This window comes from Rhinichthys klamathensis, unplaced genomic scaffold, assembly GCF_029890125.1.
Source record: "Rhinichthys klamathensis goyatoka isolate OS25496 unplaced genomic scaffold, OSU_Roscu_1.1 h1tg000223l_1, whole genome shotgun sequence".
NCBI lineage: Eukaryota > Metazoa > Chordata > Actinopteri > Cypriniformes > Leuciscidae > Rhinichthys > Rhinichthys klamathensis.
In genome coordinates, this window is record NW_026606747.1 from 1,738,447 (window position 1) to 1,758,692 (window position 20,246).

At 38.9% G+C, this 20,246-nt stretch overlaps 1 protein-coding gene across 1 annotated transcript in view; it reads right to left on the reverse strand.

The window, feature by feature from the left end:
• Positions 1–8,001: 8,001 nt before the first annotated feature.
• The window catches only part of mfrp (membrane frizzled-related protein), a 118,573-nt gene continuing 106,328 nt past the window's right edge, over positions 8,002–20,246 (reverse strand). Inside the window, exons 8-11 of the mRNA XM_056264626.1 lie at positions 12,868–12,998; positions 12,609–12,743; positions 8,644–8,771; positions 8,002–8,547 (exon numbers count right to left, since the gene is read on the reverse strand). Of these exons, the coding sequence (XP_056120601.1) occupies positions 8,323–8,547; positions 8,644–8,771; positions 12,609–12,743; positions 12,868–12,998 (619 nt within the window). The 3' untranslated portion in view covers positions 8,002–8,322. The remainder of the gene's footprint in view (positions 8,548–8,643; positions 8,772–12,608; positions 12,744–12,867; positions 12,999–20,246) is intronic.

Genomic DNA, 20,246 nt, shown 5'->3' on the forward strand with positions numbered 1-20,246 from the left:
AGTAGCCTAAATTTTTTCAAGTTTCCTAGTCGTCTGTTTTCTTGCGTTTATTTAGCTGATGCTGCTGATTGCCGTATTCTCTGGTGCTCAGGTGACAGGTCGCAATTTATTTCAATCACACAGCACGGAGCATTTTAGTCCTACAGGAATATCTGAACCACAGCCAATCAGAGGCAAAGACCCGCCCAATCTCTATCTCTGATTGGTGTAGACCACGATATGATCCAACCATGCGTGCAAGGAGAACCAGAGCCATAGAGAGAGGAGAACAAAAGACTCGTTTGTGGAGAGGCAGCGGATGCGATCATGCGAGAACGTTAGGTGCACTGGTGCGACCTAGGAAAAATTGTCGTCGCACCCTTACAAATTTTGGTCGCACTCTAGAGCCCTGACAACAATTAAGAAAATATTTGAGGATGGCGTATTTAACGCCAACGGATCGCCAGGTAGGCTGTGCTTTTTTTTCTTTTTTTTTTTTTTTACAAAGGCTACATGTTCATTTTAAATTTTAGTTGTTGTTGTTCTTTGTTTTACATACTCTGAACTGTACCACAAATGCTTTGTACAGGCCTTGCCAGTAATGGAACTAAATAAAATATAAAAAAGCTAGGCTGTGTGTAGAGTTGACAGGTCAAAGTCCTAAAGTCTTCAGACAGGTACAATGGCCGTTTTTAACTTAATTTTTGCAAAGAAATGTAGTGTTTCAAAACTGCAGGATGTTTCACTTAGAGCTGCCTTAGCATATTAACATCATAAGCCAAGTAATCATGTTTAACACCAATTACCAGTGTGCACATTAAAATTCTCATGTAGGCTAGCTTAAAAAAGAGGAATTTAATTATTTGTATATGTCCAGAGTTCAGATAGCTTTACTGCTTGAAAGTCCTTGTAAAGTTTTAAATAAACTGTTGTCTTCCCCTGTATGAGTGAGCATCAGTAGCGTGAGTCGCGTTGGAGTGACGTTAACTCTCCTCTTTGATTGATTGGCTAGAGGAGGAGCTGTCAATCTAGAACTAGTGGACCAATGATGACGCTTAAGCCCGCCCGAATTTACATGAAACTCGAAATGCAACATTTGGAAGAGCAAGCGCAGAACACAGAAAGAAGAGCGAAAAACATGAACATAAGTTTAAGTTTCGTGCAAAAGATTTTTTTATGTGTTTAAAGTTTTTATTCATGCTTGTTATTTTTTGATTCACGCTTATTATATTTTGATCCGTGACCACGTTGTTTGCTATTCTTATAATTTTGCATTCTTTTTTTTTCAGTTTGTTCAATACATTTTTACATGTCTTTTTACATTTTTGAATCACGCTTATTATTTTTTTATCCGTGGCCGCAATACATTTGGCGGGATTTTGATCCCATAGAATTGTTACAAGTTGTTCATAGTACAGTAGAAAATGTCTGCAGTATGTATCAACTGCTGTATTGATACATGTCGATGTATTCCTCAGACACCATTGTCATTGCTGCGGAGAATAAAAAGAAAAGAACTGACAACAAGAGTATTTGTGTGCGTCATCATTTTGGAGTTTGCAGCGGTTGTTAAAGACGACAATCCTTACACAAACTAGATGAGGCTCTGGTCAAAACGATTGCTTGTGACTTTCAGCCATTTTCTATAGTGGAGGATTTAAGGGATATTCTTCTGGATCCATCATACAGCCTACCTAGCAGAAAAACACTTACAAAAACTGTAATGCCTAGACTGTGTGACAAGTTAAGAGCTGACATAATGGACAAAATCAAGAGTGCATCTGCTGTATGTCTTACAACTGGACCTCTGTGACTACCTCAAGTTACTTGGCCGTGACTTGCCATTTCATAGAGGATTTTCAGATTACCTATCTCCTGAACTGCTTCGTCTTGACAGACAGACACACTGCTGCTCACCGGGCAAGTGAGCTGCCCAGGGTTACAAATGAATGGGGCGTGGGTAACAAAATTGTTGCTTGTGTCAAAGACAATGCAGCCACATTGTTTCAGCCCAGAGAGACCTCCTCCACTGGGATCACAGACCTTGTTTTGCAGATTTGCTGAACCTTATTGTAAAAGCTGCACTGAAAGAGGTCCAAGCAATATTACAAAAGGTCAAGACAACAGTTGAGCTCTTCCGTAGAAGCACAGTTGCTTCAGATAAGCTGAAAGCCACACAAAAACAGATGGGTCAAGAGCAGCTGCGCTTAAAACTGGATGTGGCCGCATGGTGGAATTCAACATTTTACATGTTGAAAATATTGATTGAAATCAAAGAGCCAATCATCTCCACCCTGGCTCTCACTAACCACCAACCTTGTCGCCAGAGGAATGGGAAATTGCCAGAGAAATCGTGGATATTATTCATCCATTTGAGGAGGTCACCACCGAAGTGAGTGCAGAATAGTAAGTGTTTTTTATTATTTTTTTATTTTATATTTGTGATTAACATTCATATTAAAACCACATTTTAAACTCTATATCTCTTAATGATGCATGTTTTCCTGTAACCTTATTTTTAACAGAAAAGTATGTGTAATATTGATTTTGGCTTTGTTATATGTACAGTATTGAAACAATTGTATATTTTTGTAGGTTTGTGACTGCCTCCAAAATCATTTTGATGACAAGAGGTCTTCAGAGGATTGTTGCCCGGTATCAAAGGAATCCTTCCAGCTTTGAACCTGTTAAAAAACTAGTGGACACCCTGATGTCAGAAAGGACTAGAAGGTTTGGCAGAGTGAAGCTCGTTGAGAAGCTTGCTGATGCAACTTGCTTGGATCCAAGGTTCAAAAAGCAAGCCTTTGTCAACCACCAGGCAGCAGAAGAGACAGTGAAGAGGGTTACAGAAGCTGCTGAGTGAAGAGGAGAATCCTCCAGGTTCTGGTGCGACTCCCAGTGCAGAGGCCGTGATTTGGGAAGACTTTGATGAGAGGGTAGTGAGCTTGAGGCCTTCTGCTACCACGTCAGATGCTATGGTGGAGATGCGGAGCCACTCTTACCCCGCACATCAGACCCTATGGCATGGTGGAGGACACGTTCACCTGTTTACAAAAGCCTTTCTGAGGTCATGAAGGCTAGACTTTGCATTGTGGCCACATCGCTGCCATCCAAACAAGTTTTTAATAAGACTGGACAGATTATCTCAGACAGAAGAAACAGGCTCAGCCCATCCAAGGTCCAAGAGATTGTTTTTTTAATGCAAACATGCCTTAAAGCAGGCCCTAAAAATATAGCCACAGTGTGTTATAAGTATCACCATTATGCTCAGTTTAGTTTCATTATTATGAACTTTAAGTTTGTTTTCATTCTCATCATGTGCTCCTTTGTTTAGTTTTCCCGCTCCTCATTATTAGTTCATTTGTGCCAGCTGTGTTCTATTAATCATCCTCGTTTGTGTTTGCTATATAAGTTGATCCCTCACATTCATTCTCTGTTTGGTCTACGTTGCTTTAGGGGGCTTTCACACTGGCAGTTTAGTTCGGAACGAGGCACGGTTCGCATGAAAAATCGCTAATGTGAACGCCGTCATGCGGACCCAGATGCGCACTGGGGTACCGAACCCGAGACTACCTGGAGGGGGTGGTCTGAGTTCGGTTGCTCCCGAACCGTACCGCGGTTCGCGTGAATGTAAAAGCAACACAGACTCAGGTGCGCACTAGTTCAGGAAGTAAAGTAACCTGCGCATGCGTTTTAGCTTATTGTGATGTATTCAGCTAAATAAAACACTTGTAAGGGATGATAGTGTTGATGATTTACCTTGGGTACGAGCGAGAGTGAGCCTGCAGTGTATTCGTGCATTGCGCGTGGAATCAGGGCAACAAATTTGGAAATCCGCTGTCTCCTCAAAAGAGTCCGTTTGCAAGCAGCAGAAGCCCACCTTATGTGACACACGCACAGTAAACCTGTATTGTTCACTCAACTGCGCATAATAGCAGCGAATTAATATAAAACACAATATTGACCCGCGTTCTGTTTTCTACGCAAACGCATCAGGGTTCGATAGAATCAAGTTGAGTGTGAAACCAGACCAACACTGCGGGGGGCGCCGGGAACAAACGCGCTCGGGCCGCAGCAAACGAGCCCAGTGTAAAAGCCCCCTTAGTGTGTGTTGCCCTGCCTGTTTGTTTAGTCGTTGTGTCTTCATCATTAAAACTTTGTGTTGGAACTGAATCTTTATCTTCTTGCCAGTGTTGCCAGATTGGAAATATCCAAATATCGTACCAGAATCACAAAATTATCGTATTTGGAAGAAAATTATCGTACACTAGTCAAACGGACAGAAAACAGCTTAGACAAGTGAGGTTGACTGGATTGTTGACGGGGGGGATGGGGGGTTCATGACGCAGGGTCTCTCGCTCTCTCCCTCTCTACCGTGCTCTCTCACCTTCACTTTCTCCTCACAATCATGACGTAGATCCACAGTAGATCAATGAGTATTAACCGAGAAATGACCTCCGATTGAAGTGTCACAAAATTCTGAAATTATCGTACATTATGGGATTTTTTTCATTATTGATCGTACATCGTACAGAGGTAAAAATTATCATACAAATACGATAATTATCGTACATCTGGCAACACTGCTTCTTGCCGTCTTGCAACCACCTGTGACAATAATATTTTTTTATTATTATTTATTTGTAAAGCCTGGCTTGTGCAATATTGCTTTTAGGCTTTATATTGTGATTTTAAGTTATATGGTTATGGTTTTTATGCTCTGTGGCTTTATAGTGTCCTTTTAATTTTTGGATAGTTATCCAATTTGTTTTAAAGCTTTGTTGGCAAAAAAACAAAAACAATTCAAGATTGTGTACAGTGTTGTAATAAGCTATGTTACAAATGCATAGGTTCCATATAGGTTTATTAAATAACTGCACATTGAAGTTATATTGTTATACTTGGCTTCTGTGTCTTTTCAGTTAAAAAAACAATTGTTTTTCAAACTAAAAACAAGTGACTCAAAATGATGCATGAATCCAAAATACATAACACTAGCCCACATTTTCTATTTTTATTCAGTGATAAAACAAATGACAAAAAATCATATAACAAGGGGATATAGCCTATCATTAGAGAAAAATAAATTGCAGCTGATCCAAAATTAGTAATAGTCAAGTCAATATATTTCCCATAGTCTATTTGTATGATATGAAGATTAGAATCCACTCTCAATCTTTGCTTTATCAAAGTGATTTCCTCCATCATATGGGAAAAGTTTAAAGCATTAACCAACTTTTTAATACCACATTCGATGTAATAGAAAATAACCATAACAGAAATTCACAAATATATTAATACATTTTAAAAAAAGATACAATTTGAGAACAGAAACGCATCACGAGAGGTGAACTAATCCTTTCTGTTTCCGGTACAGAACATGGGATGTTGCGCATGTGTGGTCAAGACAAAATGAACAAATCAGTCTCTGAGACGACTCGTTGTTCCCGAGTCAATTACAGATTTGTTCGTTCATGAACGACACATCACTAGAACACGCCAGACTGAGTGGCAGAAGAGACTGCTGCATTACTGGATTTAATAGGGGAAAGTGCGAAAACGTGAGTAAAATAAACGATTATCAGTTTAAACGGACTCGATAGTGTTCCTTACAATTGACCAAAGATCCAGTGATCCATGGATATTGACATGCAGCAGGAATCGTGTTTCCTGACATGTGCCTGATTTCAACACCAGGGAAATAAAGCAAATGTCCCTCTCAACGCTTTAAATACAATAATGGTAGTTCTATTTTGTCAGTGTTTATTTAAAAACATCCAATTATGCAGAATATTAGATGATAAATATTTATTTGATGACAATACAATATATAGGGTATGATTTTACCCCTAAATTCAGCACAACATGATACTGTAAATCCACGTTTCGCTGCCTGGATCTAGTTGTTTCTGTGAATTGCAGTGATCCATTTGCTTCTCTTTTCTGTAGCTGTCTAGCCTGACTTCGTCATACTCATATTCTAGTCAGAATGTGAGTCTGATACTGCTCCATAGGGCTTTGATTATGAGGCGTGTCTTAACCGAACCAGGAAAAAAAAAAACCTCTGCACTCAATTGGATAGACCTACAACCAATCAGAGCAACGCAGTAAGTGTATTTTTATGAGCTACGCAAATTGAACTCATCTACACGCACGCTGGAAGAAGTAGTAAAAAATAATGAGTGTTGCTTCTTTTACTTGGTCCTCCATGAGTGCGACCAAAGGAGAAACCACAACGACCACAGGGTTTTCATTGCGTCCCATCTTCTTAGCGACCATCGGAGCCAGCTGATAAAATAAACTTTTGCCGAATCCCGTAGTAAGGACGGCAAACACATCTTTCCGATCGACAAATGCCTTGATTGCAGTTCTCTGTTCGTCTTTTAAAATGAATGCGCTGACGATTTCTTTTATAACAGACGCGATAGCGGAATCTACACATCTCAGTTCTCCAGCTGCAGTCATCTCTGAGGGAAACCAGTTCAACCCAAGCGCTCTTTGATAACGTGATGATTACGTAAATGCAGATCATCTGTCCATCATCGTATAAAGCCCGCTCTGGCAATTTGATTGGCCCGACTAATTCTGAACCGATCATAATTACTCCTCAATGGATCGAGTCCAGACCGAACTTCCCGACCAAAAAATGTTGTGGGCGGGGTTCGGGCTGGCATCCAGGCTAGTAGCTTTCGGCAGTCTGTAAAAACCTCAGATTTCTTGTCAAATTTAGTTGTTGTAGGATTTGCCTGAAAAAAAGCTAGGAAATAATTTTTCTCAGATATTGCTTGTAGATTTGACAAATAATTACAAAAGCAAAACAAAAAAACAACATTGAATTAAATGTGATATTTTAAAGTTTAAGACTGAAATGTTATTTTCTTGTGTAACCGGCCCAATTCTGACCACTGTTACGATCTGCGTTGTGTTTAATTGACAGAAGACACGGGACACTGGAACTGCTTCTGACGGAGGGTTTATTATCATGGAGCCATGTAGATGGTACTGGATAGATTAAAGAGGATACAGCAATGAGACAAGTTTTCTCTGTGATTTTATCACCTCTCCTCAGCGTGCTCAAATTAGTCTCAACAACCATCACAAGGATAATAATAACATATCAAAAATACAATGCATGAAAACATGTTGCAAACATTAAGTGCAAAATGAATTGTCACAAGTATTTATCATAGCCTACAATATAATCTCTTGCAGCTAATTTTAAATCAATCATGAATTAGAAAAGAAACAAATTAATACAAAATGAATACATAGGAAGATTGAAAGATATAAACCATACCTGGATAGATTAAAGAGGATACAGTAATGAGAAAAGTTTTCTCTGTGATTTTATCACCTGCACAGATTAAAGGCCAGTTATATTAATCAATCAGTTAAAATCACCACGCTCTGTTGACGCACACACATACTCAAACTGCTGTACTCAGTAATAAAACTATCAAATCCTATCCATCCATTCATAAAACACTTCCTAGGACATGTTTAACAGTCTTAACAATAATATTACTGCATATTATGAACTTAGTCAAACTTCTGAGAACTTTTATGCCTATATTGGAACAGCACCTCTAACTGCTTACCTCTCCTCAGCGTGCTCAAATTAGTCCGAGCCGAGGACGCAGCGTGAGCTGAACGATAATGACGTCAGTACAAATAAATCAAAATTTATTTCCCAAATTGACACTAACGATGTTCAAATCTAAATTATAGCGTTTTCTTAAACAAATTAGTATAAAGTAAATAAATAAAAATGTGACAGGAAGGATAAGTGAAATACATTCATTTACATTGTGAATATTTAGCCTACTCATGAATATTAACATCCGTCACACTTGCAAAAATATTTGGTAACACTTTACAATAATGTCTAATTTCTTAACATTAGTTAACGCGTTAACTATAAATTAACAACAAGAAAAATATCTTTACAGCATTTATTAATCTTTGATAATGTTAGATAAAAAAAAAAATCATTTTAGTTCACGGAGCATTAACTAATGTTTACAGATACAACTTTTGATATAAAAAATTTAGTAAATGTTGAGATTAACAAACAGCATATAATTATGGTTCATTGTTAACTAATGTAGGTAATTAATGTTAACAAATGAAACCTTGTTATAAAGTGTTACCAAGTTTTCTAATCAATTTAGCTTTATTTACAACTTCAAAGCATTTTTTTTTTTACAGTGTTGAGTCCTCTTTCACTTTATGCCCAGAAGGGATAATTCTTGCTCCTGGATTTTCAGTTCTATATCACTGAGTGTACTCATTTTCCAGCTTGATTTTGAGGTTGTGGCGTATCTACCAACACATTTATTTGTCCTATGGAAGACAACACTCCATGGGATCCTGTGAATCAGGCAAGAGGTGGCAGTTGAAGGGCCAGTTCAGGTTGATCAGTTTAAGAGCTTGACTGCATTGCTGCTCAGCTGTGGAACAGATGGACTGGCATGGCTGCAGAACTCCACTCTGAGGGCTACAATGGGGCAAAAACATACCGCACACTAGCCGCCGAAAAGATTCAAAACAGGCAAGCTCCTTCAGCACCTGCAATAATATCAGAACAAATTTCTTAAATAAAAATGTAAATTGTATTGTTGATCAAGATAACTCTCTTGACTCATTGAGAACTTGCTGTCTCACCCTGTACTTGTGCAGAATAGAAGCAGCCTCTCTCTGATCAGAAACAGTCAGCCAGATGTTTGGAAAGGATGTAAGATTATAGCTTAGACCTCTGCACATTTCAACCCGGATGGGCTCACAAGATGAAGCTGAGAAGAAAAAAACAAAATAAGAATGTGATTCTTCAATAAAAGTGACTTTTGACTACTAGAAAGGTAACTTTTTATCATGATATTTCAGTTCAAGGCTTTGCTTCAGCTATATGGTCAAGTACAGTATGTTTGACATTAAATACATCTTTAAATAATATCACATACTACAGTAAAATGGGAAACAACACGGTTACACATTTATTTAATATATTTTCTAACAATTAACTATTGTTTTGGTAACCATTAACATAAACATGATTAATGCTGTTTTAAAATTTTGATCATTCTACATCATATCTTATGCATATACGAATTGAAAAGCTACCTTTTTTCTAAAGTAATTGTTAAATACTGTAGATCAATCCAAACAAAATATGAACATTTTAATATATCATTTTAAAATATAGCTAATTTTTAATAAAAGAAAATTATGCGAATAGGTGCAGCAACTCTATTAAAGTCACCATGAAATCAAAATTGACAATTCTTATTTTTTTTTACAGAATGTTGCTGTTTTTTATAAATTATTTAAAGCTGCAGTCCGAAGTTTTCCCTCTTTGTCGCCATCTCTGTTTGAAATCTGCTATTGCAATTATTCGCGGAATAATCAACTTTACGTGAGTTGTGCCTCGACACGGCACAGCGCGGATGAATCCAATGTTTGAGTAGAATATGCAGTTGTCAGTCTCTGCGCCAGTGTGGATCCTGGCATTCAGAATCATAGATTCTACTTTTTGGAAGTATGACCAACATAATAATTTTCACCGGAAAATGTAATCTGAACAAGTAAGTAACATCAACTTTTGTTCTGGTTCTGACATTGCAGTAAATCGCGGTGATTAAATCTAACAATCGCTTATCATATCACGTCAAACCGCGCATATTATACTTTGTTCTCAAATTGTTAATGTTCAAGATCAGCATTGCGTGACTACATTTAATGCCCTTCCGATATTATCCTTGTTTTCGCATGGGTCCGGTTGCAGTCTCTTTTTTTCTGTAGCCACTCCGAAGTCTTTTGCATTTTACAGCAGGTGAATCTCTAGTTGTCACTGGTGATCATCGTTTGAACATTTCTGGATCCGCCATCAAGTGCTGTGAGAAAAGGCTATAAATCTCCACCTCCAGCATCCTCACATGCAATATAGCTTATACTAGCCGAGACTCTTCTTTATGTGTACAGATGTGACGTACCACTGGAATTAAAAACATTATAACAAGCTTACCATTTTGAATCGAGCTAAGGCAAGCAGAGAGTTTTGAACACTGGCTGGATATGTATTTGCTCAAAAAATTATTTTGGATCATTTTTAACCCAAAAAAGCTACGGACTGCAGCTTTAACCATGTACATCATTATTTTTTTTTAAATTCATCCTTTGTCAAAAACTTTAACCTCCCCTCCAAACAGTTTCTCTTCACATGTTTTCCACAACTGACAGCAAACTGGCATTCAGATCGATTGATCGATTGCAGCTTCGGAGGGCTACCTGCCCGGTCAAGAGACCGCTCTGGGCAGCTTGTACCTCCCCGTTGGCAACATGGCCTCCCTCCGGGGAATACAGTCCGCGTCGACCTCAGTAGACTCGGATGTCCTGTCTGAAACAAATATCCGCAGTGGTGGCTATGAGCACGTCGGGAGTTTCGGAAAGTCGGGGGGCTTGGTGACACCCCCCACTTAGTTTTTGAGCCGACCTTCGCCCCGCGCTTTCCTGCACAGAAAGCATCCTTTCCTGGTTACGGCCTCGATCCAGCGGCCACCCCCCTTCTGCCCGACCAGAGAAGGGTTCCGCACGCGCCCTATGAGTGACAGCGCCGTTCTCAAGCCCCGGGTCCAAACGGACCAAGACCCATGTGCAGGAAGCCAGCACGTGACGGTTCTCCTTCCCGGGGCTTACCTGATTGATCCTGCCTGTAGCATATGCTTGTCTCAAAGATGCAGGTCTGAGTGCACACGGTCGGTACAGTGAACCTGCGAATGGCTCATTAAATCAGTTATGGTTCCTTTGATCGGTCCACCCGCTACTTGGATAACTGTGGCAATTCCAGAGCTAATACATGCAAACGAGCGCTGCCCTGGCAGCTTTGATTACTCTAGATAACCTTGAGTTGATCGCGCACCCTCCGCAGAGGCGACGACTCGTTCGAATGTCTGCCCTATCAACTTTCGATGGAGCATTCGGCGCCTACCATGGTGACCACGGGTAACAGGGAACCAGTGTTCGATTCCGGAGAGGGAGAGCCTGAAAAATGGCTGCTAGTAATTCAAGCTCCAATAGCCTATACTAAAGTTTCTGCAGTTAAAAAGCTCATAGTTGGACCTCTTGAGCTGTCCCCGACCCCTGCCTCACGGCGCCCTTAGCTGGGTGTGTGGTCCTCGGGGCCCGAAACGTTAACTTTGAAAAAATTAGAGTGTTCAAAGCAGGCCACCCGTCGCCGCTAAATACCGCAGCTAGGAATAATGGAATAGGACTCTGTTTCTATTTTGTGGGTTTCTGGAACCCGGGGCCAAGATTGAGAGGTACGGCCAGGGTCATTCGTATTGCGCCTCTTAGTGTGAGTAAATGATGACTTTAATTTTTGGATGAACTATACCTTTAACTGTTTTTTTTTTTTATTAAAGTGGAATAAGACATTTTTCTTTTAATGAAATAATACTCTAAACAAGGAACTAAAACTGCCAGTAGGTGGTGGTAAATGTCTAAATGAGTCATTAGTTCATTCGATTCATTCAAATGGCTGATTCATGCAGGAATGAAGTAAATAGGTGTAATTGACTTGAAGCGGTGCTGTGCAGACTGATCGGTGTGTGACATCAAAGTACCGTGAAAGTGATTCAAAAGCATACAGAGCCGTCAGCTCTCTAATCACTCACGTGGTACTTTGATGTCACACACTGATCGGTCTGCGCAGCACCGCTTCAAGTCGAACAAGCCTGATGGCTCTCTTTATAAATGGGCCATTGAATCATTGGTTCACCCGACTGATTCAGTCAAAACACGAATTCAATCAGAAACACTGTTGTTTTGCTTGGCACAGTCATTCTGCTATGGCTTTATAGGTAACCAAAACAGACAATATTGTGTCTAAATTAATTTCTTATGTATTGATCTGTTGTATAAAATCAGTATCACATTTGCACTCGGTGTTGTTTGGAACAAAAACTAACAAGAAATGGAAGCTCTAGCGTTAAGTTCTGCCAGGAAGACTCAATTGCTACGTCACTTATTACCTTCTCATCTATCCAATCGTGTCTAAGACTTGTGGTATAAAAGACCAGTACTTACACATGTCTGAGTTCGCAGATGCTGACGCTTTCATGCACCTCCATCCTCCCCACCACCACCAGGATGGTCCCTTCCCCTCCATCCTCCCCACCACCACCAGGATGGCCCCTTCCTATACCTCACGGGGGGTCGGCTGCGCCCCTGCCTTCGTCTTCAGGCAGGAAATGCAGAGTCCGGACCCTCGGATTGCGAGCTATGGACGGGGCCTACGCCAAAGAACTTTATTGCTTGCTGGGCTATCAATAAATGTATTTATTGTTACAGTATTTATTCTCCCGAGTCTTTCTGGTAGAACTATCATACGACATAAATATGAGACAACAACTCATACAGGGATACTTTTTGTCCCAATATCTTGCATTTTTTAGGCATATTTAGGTGCATCATGTTCGTCACCATCAACTGTATGAAATGTCACATGACCTACGTAGGTCTAGGTCTGGGGCAGTTGCATTAAATGTATTAAAATTGTAAGGCATTATTGTTTTTACCCCAACTAATTTATTAAATGCATTGAATCGACAGCCCTAATATATATATTTTCTCACTGAAAGGAGGGTAGGTAGAGTTAATGCAGTCGTGCTCATCTGCTCCATCTGCACAGTCATTCCATCCATCACACAGCCAATCCTGGTGAAGACACTCCCCAGTGCCACAGGCAAACTGTGTTGGACTGCATGTTCCTTAAAGCAGAAAGACATGATGCAGTGCAGCTTTACAAACTGACAAACTTTACAAACATAGAGGTTCACAAAATGTTGACAAAATTGTAAATTGACAAAAGTTGTGGAGTCATGTGGTACTCACTTTCTGAAAGTGATATGGCCTTAAATGATGCATAAAAACCACTGTCAGCAACACCGTCATCTGCCACAAACACAACAGTCATCACAGGTCCAGAAGAGGTAAGATCGGGAGGCAGTGCTGAGCCACAATACCTGCATAGAATGATAGTGGTGCATAGTATTTTGAAGTGAAGAATTAATTATAAAAATGCAGAAAGGACTGTGTGATGGTTAGGATTATTATGTTAGAAATACTGTGACTTCTGTGTTAAGTGTTGGTTAGGATTATTATGTTAGAAATACTGTGACTTCTGTGTTAAGTGTAAGTAAGACCTGTGGTGTGTTGAGGAATGGGAGTTTATGTACAACAGGGTAACACTTTAGAATAGGTCCATCATTAATGAATAACTACACAGGAACAAATGAGTAACGCACTATTAACATTCTACTATTAGCTACTATTAAAGGGGTCATATAATGCCATTTTTGTACAAGCTAGTATGATTCTTTAGGGTCTAAATTAAAAGTTTGTAATATACTTTAATTACAAATTCTCATTAGTATTGTAAGAAAACACTAATTTTACCTGGTCAAAAACAGCTCTGTTTTCAGCACGCCGTTTCAGTGCATATGACTTTAAATGATCATGAGCTTTGCTCACCCCGCCTCTCTGTTCTGTGCGTACACCGTTTGTAACACAATAACCATAACGCGTTGTTCATTATAAACGGGGGATTATGAATTATATTGAGAACATCATAAAAAACATGCCGTAATGTACCCTAAGTGTAAACCTTAGACGCATTCATTGTGAAGCGTGCAGCTAGCGATTTGCAAAGATTAATATAAATATTAATATAAAGTTTAATAAAACGTTACACTCACTTCAGTTGTTCTAGAGGTTCAGCAGGAACACGAATATCTGGTACCGATCCTTTTTTCAGGAGCAGCTTCTTAGCAAAACCAGCTTTATACTGACCCTCGTTTATAAAGCAGTCTGCTGAGAAATGATTTGCGCAAACATGAAAGCATTGGCGTTGCTCGTGGGGAATATTCCCTTCGAAAACAAAACTCAGCCACTGCGTCTTCAGCGGTTCGGATTTAGGAACATTAAAATGACTGTTTTCGATATTACACCCAAGAACAGAACACCACAATCGCTTAGACGCCATTCTGCTCATAGACAGTGCTCCAGCATATCAACAATGACCGCGCCGGTCCGCGCAGACTATGATTGACAGCTCCCTCATGAGTGAGGGCGGGTCTGTGTTGAAACGTTGCTGTCAATCAACAATCGTGGGAGGGGCTTCCGAGCGTGTGACGTCACAAGGTCGAACGGCTTGAGTTGAGACAGGGGAAAACATATAAGGAGATTAAAACAAAAACACTGGATGGATTTTTATCATTTTATGATGGTTGTGTACAGGCACTGCCAACAAACATTTCAGTACAATCAACTTGCAAAAGTGCATGTACCATTATATGACCCCTTTAACTAACAAGAAACTGCTTAACAAATTAGTAAGCAATAGCACTCAGTCGGATAAGGTAATTCACTATTCGCTAATCAGTAACTGGGTCATTGACGAATAAGGTATTTAAAAGTAAAAAAATATAATGGAGATCTAACTAATTTTGAAACCATTTTTTTTGTTTACCTAGGTGTTAACAATAAGATTATGTGGTTTGTACAATCAATTAACACTGCTTTTGTCATTTTTTACAGGACTGTCAAAATTTGTAACCAAAAAAAGTCATTCAGTAACCATGAATATATTTAAAATTATTAATTTGCAGATACTTATTCATGAACAAACCTGATAAGACATTGATGATGAGATGGTGTGTAACACAGAAGAAATATAAAATAACATTTTCACTGATCTCGTAAATGTATTAATTATGTATTAACACTAAACCCTCCAACATATTCAAGTAAAACATTGCACAGGGAAAGGGGAAATGTAGAAAAAAAAGCCTTATCTGCTTTATATTTGTATTATTGTGGTTCCTTTAGTTATTAAAAACAATATTATTCAATTTAAATATTTAATATATCGGTTATACCGAATGACTATGTCCGCTGCCCTTGACATTATGAATATTTAAGACAATAAACAGACACAAATAGCTTCAAAACAGCTTCAAAACAAATTTTATTGTTAATATAAAGGGACACTAAACCCATTTGCATTAAGCATTGTATCGTTAGAAACCCAGTCATATTTTTGAATGGTCGTGTATTATTCCCTCATTTTTCCCTGAGACGGGAGAAATAAGAATTTCAGTGTTGCAGTTCCTGCTTATAATGATGTAAAAATCGTAATTTTGCATCATTCTAAGCAGGAAGTCCCATATCTTGGTAGAGGGGTGTATGGTGTGTTCTATTATTTATCCGTCTCGGAGATACGAATCGGAAGACAGACGTTGCCTAGCAACACGCCCCCTTTCCTCGGATTTCTCCTCTCGGACGTCGGACAACCGTGAGGACACCGAGCAAGAATTCCGTTTCGGAATTCAAGATGGCTGCGCCCTGTGTGAATTGTAAGTGAATTGTTTTCATTGCTTTTGAACCGCTTTGGTATTTTAAATGACGAATATAATCACTCGTATTACTGCGTCCCCTGTAGGTATGGAAATCGGTTGTTGTGAGTGCAATTACTAACGTTGCTAACAGAAGATTAACATGAAAAACATTAAATAAAGTGAACACCTGAACACATTTTCATTATTAAATAAAGTGAACACCTGAACATTGCAGGTGAAGCACATACTTATTTTGGAGCGCCTGGTACTTGGCCAGTGCTACCATTACAACAGCTTTCCGGGTGGCGTCCATTTTTTTCTCCGACTCGGACGCGCAAAACATAATAGAACGCTTGAAGTGTGGACGTGACGTCATATCGAGGTCCGAGTCGGTTCGTTGGCTATAATAGAACGCACAATGAGACTACAAACACCTTATTTTCCCAGGGGGTGGGACCCACTCACGCTACAGACCTATTACAGGTCAGTGGGTGGGACTTCACTTTCTGAAACTAAAAACAATATCCTCCATCTTGTTTGGAAGCTAAGCTAACAGGCGCTGTGGAGCCAGATGTAAAGTTATAGATGTATATGTAGCTAATCAATATGATATGGAAGAAGAGGATTTCTGAAGTCTGATGGTCGAATCAGATGTTCGTGGCTACTTTTACGAAATTTATTTTACATTTCGACTACATGTATGACCCACTTTCAATAAAGATGAATGTTCCCACAGGTGAAATGCTCCTTTAATATAATAGGCTATTAATGTAAAAAGTACTTCAAACATTAAAACATTTTATTTATATTGGAATGAACATATTACCATATCTCGTATTGCAGATTATATTAATTAAAACATTGAAGCATTTAATTTAATTGTCCTTGGAACAAGTGTTTAAATTGTTAAACGATGAGCTGCTAGGATATATATTCATGAAAAACAACGTCAAACATTTACCCTCTGGGGTCGGCAATCACGCCGGCGTGATCTGCTCGCTTTTTTTCTTATCAGTGCAAAACATACTCAAAATACTCTGTTCATTTTGATCTTACATATAAGTGTTACACATCATTCAAAACTGTTAAATGTCTTCTTTTATTTGTGTACACATAATAAAAACAAAATGTTGTTTTTCGTAAAATAAAGAAAATAAACATGATGCGCGTTCTCCCGTCTCTCTCAATGTGAAGTTCATTCTGAAACGCGACAGAAAATGACCTATAACTCAGCGAATGCTTGTCACTGTGACATGAAACATGTCTTTACGAAGCTTGACGTCTCCATTTTTGAATGATGCAAAAAATGATGTAAATCATATCAAAAACAAATATTCTCTATGTAATTTGTATGAAAGCAACGTCATGTACAGTTTCTCCAGCCCGAGCTGATTAGCGCTAATGTGACCACGCCCACACGCGGGCAAGAACTGTTCACATGCAAATGATCCACGCGGAGGAACGCATAGCTGTTACCGCCCACATCACCTCACTGAATCAGCGAGTTCAGTCCTGCTCTGCTTTTCATCAAGTTGTTTGTGCCGTGCGGTTTACCTGATTTACCTCAGAAGAATTAGAAGAACACGATTTGATTGAGAGCGATTTTTTTTGAGGTAAAACACTAAAAGAAGCATGTTTTTGTTGCATGAACTTTACATTGTAGATACTAGTTAAACTGGTGCCAGACTAAAATGTACGTTATGAAATGTGATTGTAAAAACATGAAGCCTAATGCGTTCGATAATTAAACACAGCACAATATAAAAGTAGGCTCGTATGAGTGTTTATTCATGGTGAATATTATAATGTTTAGACCTGTGTTTACTGTTAAATACTGTGTTTGTGGATATCTGCTCACACGTATAATATGGTAAGAATAATGTTTCATAGTTTGGAGCGACTCGATCGCTTCAGTAAATGTCCTCTGCACGCGCTGTTAGTTTGAAAAGATAAACGCACCAAACTTCATGTTTTTATTCCAATCTCATTTCATAACGTCGTAACGTATGGAAACGTTTGAAGTAACATATGATAATCCATATATTTTTCTCTAGTGTAGTACTGAAGTGTTCCCTTTTAACGATTTATAGGCTGCCTGCTATCTAGGCTATTGTTAATATTTTATATAGCCCCCCCCTACACATATATACATGCAAGGCACAACAAACTTGGTGTTCATATATATATATATATATATATATATATATATATATATATATTAGGGGTGGCACGGTACATGAAAAAACATCCGAACCGTTCGGTTCGCTTGTCTCGGTTCGGAGCGTGTGTGCGTCTCACGGTTCAACGCATGCGCAATGTAGCCTCGTGCCCGTATGTGACCTCAGACGTGTGTTTCCTTTTCGCGCGAAATAAGACGTGTGTGGACATACATATGAGGCTTGTTCGACTTGAACCGGTGCTGCACAGAGCGATCGGTGAATGCCATCAAGTACCGCGAGCGCGAAGGCTCCGTATGCTTTTCAATCACTCTCGCGGTACTTTGATGTCATTACCGATCGCTCTGTGCAGCGCCGGTTCAAGTCGAACACGCCAGTAAAAGTGGAGTATGGAGTGCTGCAGGTCACGTCACGCGGAGAAGTGGCAAGTGGGAGAGATAAGGAAGGCTAACTGGAGTTGGAGGATGCGCCAGCGTCGTATAAGTCCAGTGTGTGGGAACATTTTTGGATTTCATGTTATGATATTTAAATATATAGCAGCTACAGTGGCACTTTAAGTTTAGATAAGAACTCCAGTCATATGTTTCCAAATACTGCACTTTAATTTCAAGTGAAAAAAGTGTATCCTCACTCTCAGGGAATAGAAGCATTGTTGATACTGTTTTTGTGTTGAGGTTGAACTTATGTTTCACTTTATGATTATGGCCTTTTCTATTGCTATAGCCTAATTATAGGCAATTATGTTTCATGTATTTTGACTTATTTAAAAGACAGAATTTTAAGAGTTCCTCTCTTTTTCTTTTAAAAGATAAGATTTTTGTAAGAGCTACACTTAAGTTGGTAGTTTAATAAATGCAAGTTAATTTTTAATCTTTGTGTGCTAAAAATGCACATAAGTTCCTGTAGAGATAGTGATACACATTCTACTTTTTTTGCCAAATAAACGAAAAGCATGTCATCAATGTCTTCTCTCTTGCTGTCTCAAAATCTCACCTAGCTTTTCTTGGAGATGGTCCCAATAATGTGCTTAAAGTCAAGTCAAATTCAGTTTGTGCATGATTGCATGATATAACATTTTTGTTAATACTGTATCCTAAATTGTGGATAATTAAAGGTTCTCTAAGCGATCTTGTGTGACGTCACTTCTTGTTGACGTTCGAACTATTGTCAAACAAAACGGAGGCTAGCTAGACCCTCCCTCCTCCTCATCCGCACACTAACCCCCCAAACCACACCCCCAAACCTTTCTTGTTGGTCATTGGCTGGAACAGTTTGTTATGTTTCGGGGAGCGGGTCGCTGCAGTTTGTTTTTGGTGCTGTTTGTGAAGCATGGGCTGTCTGCAGAGATCGCGTTTCTTTACAGTGTGTTCAGGGGACAGGCAGCCAGCGGTTAGTGAGGAGATGTTTGCTGTATGTGACAAAAAATGTTTTGGCCTAAAAAACGCGTGACATCGCTTAGAGCACCTTTAAGCTATATATCATATGCTGAAGTACATTTCTGGAGTGTTAAAGATTAAAAGAAAAAATAACAACAAGAACCTTACAGAACCGAAAACCGTGACCCTAAAACCGTGATACAAACCGAACCGTGGGTTTTGTGAACCGTGCCACCCCTAATATATATATATATGTGTGTGTGTGTGTGTGTGTGTGTGTGTGTGTTTATGTATTTAGTAAATTTCATAATTTTAACCAGACAAATCTAAAATGTATTCCCAAAATCGTGCAGCCCTATAGTTTATCTTGATATCAGCATGTTCACAGGTGTGTTTTTTTTTCTAAAAAAATATTTTTAAAGGGACCAGATGCCACTGATGAGTCCTGCTGACTTAAACATTCACATGAGTCTCTGTACATGAACATGGTAAAGTGACAAATCAAACACCTTGGAGATGACAGGTATGTAGCCTACTATGTTTTTGGAATGGCACAAAGGTGTGTGACTGACCAAGTCTCTGTCTTTAGATCAGTGTGTTTACTAATGTGCTTTTTTGTCATTTGTTGTGTATCTTTGGATTATGTTGTGTTGTAAATAAATACAAACAATCTAAAAGCCATTCTTTTTAAAGTCTCTCCTCATTCTTTGTGCAAGGCTCCTCATAATGATATCGTCTTTCTCAGGTGTGAAACACTAAATATTAATGGGTGGTTAACGCCTCCCCGCATAAAGCTTTCTTACACAAAACATGTCTTACAAATTTATACAATACAATATATTGTCTTATCTGAATGAGTAGTCAGGATGATTTTCACATAGTTTTGAAGCAAATATTCTAGGCTATGTGATACAATTTTCAAAAGTATTGTGAAGAAATAATTAGTATGGGTTTCATGACCTTATTTCAGTGACAATGTTTTTTGTTTTTTCACAAACCACGCATAAACGTCATTATCTCAAAACTAAAAACTTTTACATACATGCTGCTGACATATTACTGTTGCAGAGTTTGTGCTGAATACAGTGTAATCAGACTCTAGCCATGAAAATGTCACAAGTATCAGAAAAAAGCATAAATGTCAGAGCATGTCAGAACACCTCCAGGACCCAGAAAACACCTCAGACTCCAGAGGGTTAAGACATTTCATTTTTATTGGAACAAACATTACATACAACTCGTATTATTAATTATATTAAAGTGATTAAAACATTGAATCATTTAATGGTTCTTAGAACAAGTGCTACAACGATGAGCTACTA